The sequence below is a fragment of the Petromyzon marinus genome, chromosome 70, assembly GCF_048934315.1.
Source record: "Petromyzon marinus isolate PM22_M1 ecotype Great Lakes invasive population chromosome 70, UKy_Petmar_22M1.pri1.0, whole genome shotgun sequence".
Classification (NCBI taxonomy): Eukaryota; Metazoa; Chordata; class Hyperoartia; order Petromyzontiformes; family Petromyzontidae; genus Petromyzon; species Petromyzon marinus.
The window spans coordinates 1,598,415-1,605,689 of NC_133736.1; the positions used below are offsets into that span (position 1 = coordinate 1,598,415).

The following is a 7,275-nucleotide window of genomic DNA, read 5'->3' on the forward strand; positions in this document are numbered from 1 at the left end:
TGGATCATGTGAGTGTGTGTAACTCTATGGATGTCTGGGTAAGTCTATGGATCATGTGAGTGTATGTGGCTCTATAGGTCTGTATGCCAGTCTATGTATATCTATCTAAGTTTATGGATCATGTGAGTGTATGTGACTCTATGGATGTCTGAAAAATCTATGGGTTATGTGAGTGTACGTGACTTTATGGGTCCGTATATCAGAGTATGTATCGATATATAAGTCAATGGATTATGTGAGTGGACGTGCCTCTATTGATGTGTACATCAGTCTATGTATCTATATATATACATCGATGGACCATGTGAGTGTATGTGACTCTATGGATGTCTGAGTAAGTCTATGGATCATGTGAGTGTATGTGGCTCTATAGGTCTGTATGTCAGTCTATGTATATCTATCTAAGATTTTGGATCATGTGAGTGTAAGTGACTCTACGGATGTCTGAAAAATATATGGGTTATGTGAGTGTATGCGACTCTATGGGTCCGTATATCAGAGTATTTATCTATATATAAGTCTACGGACCATGTGAGTGTATGTGACTCTATGGATGTCTGGGTAAATCTATGGATCATGTGAGTGTATGTGGCACTATAGGTCTGTATGTCAGTCTATGTATATCTATCTACGTTTATGGATCATGTGAGTGTAAGTGACTCTATGGATGTCTGAAAAATCTATGGGTTATGTGAGTGTACGTGACTTTATGAGTCCGTATATCAGAGTATGTATCGATATATAAGTCAATGGATTATGTGAGTGGACGTGCCTCTATTGATGTGTACATCAGTCTATGTATCTATATATATACATCGATGGACCATGTGAGTGTATGTGACTCTATGGATGTCTGAGTAAGTCTATGGATCATGTGAGTGTATGTGGCTCTATAGGTCTGTATGTCAGTCTATGTATATCTATCTAAGATTTTGGATCATGTGAGTGTAAGTGACTCTACGGATGTCTGAAAAATATATGGGTTATGTGAGTGTATGCGACTCTATGGGTCCGTATATCAGAGTATTTATCTATATATAAGTCTACGGACCATGTGAGTGTATGTGACTCTATGGATGTCTGGGTAAATCTATGGATCATGTGAGTGTATGTGGCACTATAGGTCTGTATGTCAGTCTATGTATATCTATCTACGTTTATGGATCATGTGAGTGTAAGTGACTCTATGGATGTCTGAAAAATCTATGGGTTATGTGAGTGTATGTGACTCTATGGGTCCGTATATCAGAGTATGTATCTATATATATATAAGTCAATGGATCATGTGAGTGTATGTGACTCTATAGCTCTGTCCATCAGTCTATGTATGTATATATAAGTCTATGGATCATGGATGTCTGGGCAAGTCTATGGATCATGTGAGTGTATGTAACTCTATTGGTCTGTGTATCAGTTTATATATCTGAATCTAAGTCTATAGATCATGTCAGTTTCTGTTATTTTGGAGGTCTGTTTATCAGTCTATGCATCTCTCTCTAAGTCTATGGATCATGTGAGTGTATGTGACTCTATGGGTCCGTATATCAGAATCTGTATCTATATATAAGTCATTAGATCATGCGAGTCTATATGACAATGGGTCTGTATGTAACGGTGAGCGGCAGTGTAGCGGTTAAGCGCACTGCGCTACTAATCATCTGAACCGGGCCTGGGCCTCCTCTAGGTTGACTCAGTCTCAAATGAGTACCTTGTGTGTAAACATCGCTACTAGGGAGACAAAGGCGGTCGGGCGTGGTGTTGGTCACCCACCACCTCGTGTACCGTATCGGCCTTGATAGGTACTCGCTAACAGCATTTGCCCCAATAGTCTGTTAAGTCTATACGGGGGTCTTTGTCAGTTCCATATGTTAGGATAGTGGATGTGACTTGAGGATCGGCAGAGCAAATCAGCTCATGGAGGGAGAAAATCCAAAGAGTCCATTACAGCAATTAGACTCCTAGCTTTTAATACTAATTGCAGACTATATATTTCAAAATCTCTCAAGGCTTAGAAGAAGATGCATTGCACTTGAGTATTTCACTTTGATTGAAGTTGCCTGTTAAATGATGGATTACAATTACCGATGAATCTCAGATATTAGAGCAATTGAAACGTGTGTATTGGTGCCTGCTGTTGGCGGTTCATGATTTCACTCAAGAATTTGCGAGTCGATGGGCAATGGTAGTCTATGGGCAATGTTAGTCTTTGGGCAATGTTAGTCTTTGAGCAATGTTAGTCTCTGGGCAATGTTAGTCTTTGGGCAATGTTAGTCTTTGGGCAATGTTAAGTATTTGGGCAATGTTAGTCTTTGGGCAATGTTAGTCGTTGGGTAATGTTAGTATTTGTGCAATGTTAGTATTTGTGCAATATGAGTCTGGGCAATGTCTGCGGGCAGTGAAAGTCTATGGCCAAGGTGAGTCCATGGGCAACGTTAGTCTATGGCCAAACAAAAGCTACATCTCCCATATTAGCCAAACAAAATGTACATCTTCCATATAGCCATATGAAAGCTGCATCTCCCATATAGCCATATTGAATATGCATCTCCCATATAGCCATGCAAAAGGTGCATTTCTTATATAGCCATACAAAAGGCTCATCTCCGATAAAGCCAAACAAAAGGTGCATCTCCCATATAGTTACACGAAAGGTGCATTTCCCATTACACCATACAAAAGGTGCATTTCCCATATAGCCTTACGAAAGGTGCATTCCCCATATAGCCATACGAAAGATGCATCTCCCATATAGCCATACAAAGGTGCATCTACCATCTTGTCATATTGATGAACAGTTTGAAGGTGGCAAGGTAAAATCTCTGTCGCAGATCGGCTGAGCTCTGAGGTCGATTAAACAGGTTGTCTACCGAATTTCTTTGCCTATAGGACCGCTTCAGTTCCTCTAACTCTCTTCTGTAGTCTCAGAAGTGTCTCCTTTCTCCTATTAAATATTCCATTCGCTATAATTGTGTTCGGTAAAAACATATTTCCGTGTTGGAACCTCTTCGAAGCTCGTCATCAGCGTGGTTCCTTCCCTTCGCTCTGCCCCCGCACACCCCTTTTTTGAATGTTCCCATCGGACCGAAACACGGTGCTTACTTGCACCTGCTATGTTCTATCTGGCGTCTCTTGCTCCCCACACGTTTGCACCGTCATTTTCGCTTGCCCGTGTGTGTTTCATTCACGACCGTCACACACACACACACTCACATACATCCTTCAGGACCCTGCTGTGTGCTCGTATCATTCTTTTCGCGGAGGAAGACGCTTCCAATGTTTTCTTGCTTTGTCCCAAAGGTGGTCCCCCCCCCCCCCACCCCTGATGGAGGAAAACCTGTCCACCAACACCTCCCCACCATCGTTCACCTCCATCCTCATGGCCACGCCATTCCGGGAGCCTGCGAGCTTCCGGCATTTCGCCTTCATTATCATCCTCCTCGTCTACCTCGTCACGGTGGTCGGCAACCTTCTGCTGTGCCTTGTCATCTACCGGGAGTCGAACCTGCACAAGCCGATGTACGTGCTCATGGCCCTGCTGTCCGTCACGGACGTGGTAGAGACCACAAACTCCCTGCCGAGGATCATGACCAACCTCATGTCCTACAACAATGTGTCCCTGTCCGAGTGCATGACTCAGATGTTCTTCCTCCACGTGACCATTAGAATGCAGGGCTACGTCCTGGCCCTCATGTCCGTCGACCGCTTCATTGCCATCGGGCAGCCGCTACGCTACCACAGCTTTGTGTCGAACGCGCGTGTCACCAAGGCGTTCCTGGCCATCGTGGCCTTCTCGGTCGTGCCGGGCGTGGGCTACGTGGGCATGGTGCTGCGTCTGAGCTTCTGCAGGCCGCTGGTGACGTTCGCGCCCAACTGCGACTTCATGGTGCTCACCAACCTGGCTTGCAGCGACGTCTACTATAACATCGTGTACGTGTACGCCAACGTGTTCGTGGCCATCATTTTACCCCTGCTCGTGGTGGCGCTCGCCTACTGCCTCATCCTGTTCGAGTTTCGCAAGAGGAGCCTCCGGCAGAACCAGCGGGCGTTCCAGACGTGCATGACCCACCTCGTCATCATCTGCATCTACTTCGGCTCCATATTGTTCACCATCGGCAGCGGCCTCCAGTTCTTCTCGGGGATCGTGCGCGAGGTGCGCGTGCCCCTGCAGTCGCTACAGTACGTCATCCCGCCGGTCCTGAATCCCATCGTCTATGGACTCCGCACGGACGCGATCCGTCGTGGAGTCCTCAAGATGGTGCGTCAGAAGATCTCTATGGCAAAAGCAGAGTTGCCATAATCAGTAATCGGCATTGTTTTTTTTGTTTAGACTGGAGGGGGAATCCGCTGGGCTATGAAGATATTTTTTTGCACAGATGCTTCAGTCGGTTCACATATGCTCCAGTCGGTTAAAAGATGCTCCAGTCGCTTCACAGATGCTCCAGTCGGTTAAAAGATGCTCCAGTCGGCTCACAGATGCTCCAGTGCGTTCACAGATGCTCCAGTCGATTCACAGATGCTCCATTCGGTTCGCAGATGCTCCAGTCGGTTCACAGATGCTCTAGTCGGTTCACAGATGCCCCAGTCGGTTAAAAGATGCTCCAGTCGATTAACATATGCTCCAGTCGGTTCACAGATGCTCCAGTCGGTTCACAGATGCTTCATTCGGTTCGCAGATGCTCCAGTCGATTCACAGATGCCTGCGTCTAATGTCGCACCATCCAATCTTAATCTGATTATATCTCATCCGGTTCTTTTCGATCTGGTTATGACTAACTAGCGCGCAACTATCTGGTTGCAATCTGAATCCAGTCCGTGTCCAGTCTTTTTGCATCGCAATCAAGTGTCGTAACGGTCAGTTCTGGAATCAAGGAGTATCTTCAAATCTTGTTCCACCTGATCTGGATATCCAATGAGCACAGCTTCATAATTCTTCAGATAATACTATCGTTCACAGTGGGTAGATTTTGGGAACTCGATGGATTTGTTTACCTGCCGTAGATTTTCCCAACATTCAAGTTGCAATGGCCACCCTAGTCTTAATCTCATTCCTCCATTATAAATACATATTCTGCTTGTGAATCTCGCATCTTCACCCTATGAAATATTTGCTTCAAAATATTTAAAGGCTTTTTTCTTCCTTGGTTCTTTCGGTAAAGTCACGTAGAATTAGAATAAAATAATAAAATAACACAATAAAATTCTCACGACGTTTCGGCCACAACGCAAGCGGCCGTCTTCGTCGTGAGAATTTTATTGTGTTATTTTATTATTTTATCCTAATTCTACGTGACTTTACCGAAAGAACCAAAGAAGATGAATCCTTGCAGTCACGAAAGATTTAAATCGATATTTAAAGGCTCTTTCCAAATTCTCTCCTCTGACGGGTACATGTTCGTCAGAGGAGAGAAGTTACCTACGTGCAGGGCGAAGGAAGTTCAGCATGCTTACATACATACACACCTGGACCATCATCCTAAGTGGCGAGGATGCACATGGTAGCGGTGGTGCATCACTGTGTAGGCTACGCATGACAGATTTTTACCCACGGTTTATTTCCCCCTGCTGCCAAACCTGGGCACTCACATCGATGTGGCGAAATGTTATTTTCCTCGCCTGGTATGCAGGAGGTCGGGGGTTCTATCCCGACCCTGAAGCCTGTCGTACGTTTGGAGTTTGCCATGTCTCTCAATCTCCCCGTGGTCGTGTGGATTTTTTTCTCCGCATCCTCCGGTTTTCCCCCTCCACACTTATAAACATGCTTTTCAGAGTATTTAGATTATTTGGTTGCACATGATAAGCCAATTTCTTTGAGCTTTTATTTGTGGGTAGGTCGCTTCTGAAATAGAAGCGAATTGCTCAGTGGGCCTAATCTGGTGCAATACAAATTTAAACGTCGTAGTTTTCTGCTTTATTTTTTTGTTATTTTCTTTGAACCTATCTACGTGACTTTACCGAAAGACCTAAATAATGTGAATTCCTGCAGTCACCAAAGATTTAAGTCAAAAATGGTTTAGTTTAATTTGTATATTTGTTAAAGTGATTTGCTCACCTTTCTTATACTTTGCACTCCTATCATATTTTTTGTATTGTTTGTTATTCTCACGTCCTGACCCCGTGCCCCCTACTTGACATCTGTCACAAGGAGCGTCATAGCCCATCTGATTCATCCATCGGTTATACATAAATATTCCGATTCTGATGAGTGTAAAGTTTGCCGATGGCAGAACCGTTTGAAGATTAGACACTAACAGCCGTGACATGATTTGTTCTAAATCATAAGGCTACGGAAGCATACATCTGTGCCCTCCTCTCCACCACCGACCCCAACAATCGCTCCCCATTGGTGGTGTCTGCGCGCTGTTGCCAAACGAAACCAGCTGGGTGACCGGCTGCACCGGTGCCACCGTGGCGAGCAAATGTTCTATCCCTTGCCTGGCTACGCAGGAGGTGAAGGGTTCGTTCCCGGAGCCTGACGATGCCTATATCGAGTTTGCGTCATCTTGACCATGCTGGTCGCGTGTTATGTTCTACGGGGAACCATCCGCTTTTGCCCTTCGCCTCCACATTTGAGAATCAACGCGTGCTTAAATAAAATTGGGCCGCTGCTTTAAATCCCCACGTGCGGTGATTGATGATGATGATGGCGATGATGAAATTAGCCACGGTGATGATGAGACACCCTCACGTTTGGCCAGGATTGCCTTCCAACGAGAGGCAATAGTTCAATGGCAAGTTTGGACTGCGGCCGACGTCAAAAGTAAACATCTCATGCAGCGACGCTACCATCGAAGCATGAATCCGAACTATGAATCCGTACAAAAGAAGAAGATGAAAAATGACTATTTAACCGGTTAACATAAAGAATTAATCGAAGTTCAGTTTCGCAGCGAATGGGAATTTGCCGTGTAAAGAATACACATTGCTTTTCATTGAAACCGCAGAAGAAGCAGAAGTTCAGAAGATGTTTAATAAGACAACCACAATAACAACAGACAGAGGTGGCATTAACGAATACCACGGTTCATTTCAAATCGCTCCGACTTTTAAATGTACTCTCCTATCAATTGTACTCACATTGTAAATGTTGTACTGGGTTTACTTTCCAACACATAACGACCGGTGTAGTGCTAATCTAGAAAACGAATTGGCTACGTTTTGTTTACGTGACAAACCCCTTACTGATTGGCTGTGTTGAGTGGTGGCAGGTTTAACGACAGACATTCATGTCTACGCGATCTAACCCAAAACACCTCTGTTATGAATCGGCATCAACTT

At 44.7% G+C, this 7,275-nt stretch overlaps 1 protein-coding gene across 1 annotated transcript; it reads left to right on the forward strand.

The window, feature by feature from the left end:
• Positions 1–1,336: 1,336 nt before the first annotated feature.
• On the forward strand, positions 1,337–5,216 carry LOC116957191 (olfactory receptor 1500-like). Its single transcript, XM_032979197.2, has one exon. It carries the CDS (start codon positions 3,068–3,070, stop codon positions 4,295–4,297), a length of 1,230 nt encoding a protein of 409 aa, XP_032835088.2. The 5' UTR covers positions 1,337–3,067; the 3' UTR covers positions 4,298–5,216.
• The last annotated feature ends 2,059 nt before the right edge of the window (positions 5,217–7,275 follow it).

What these genes read in the sequence shown, in the direction of transcription:
- LOC116957191 (XM_032979197.2), top strand. Translation starts at nt 3,068, where the DNA reads ATGTTCCCATCGGACCGAAACACGGTGCTTACTTGCACCTGCTATGTT.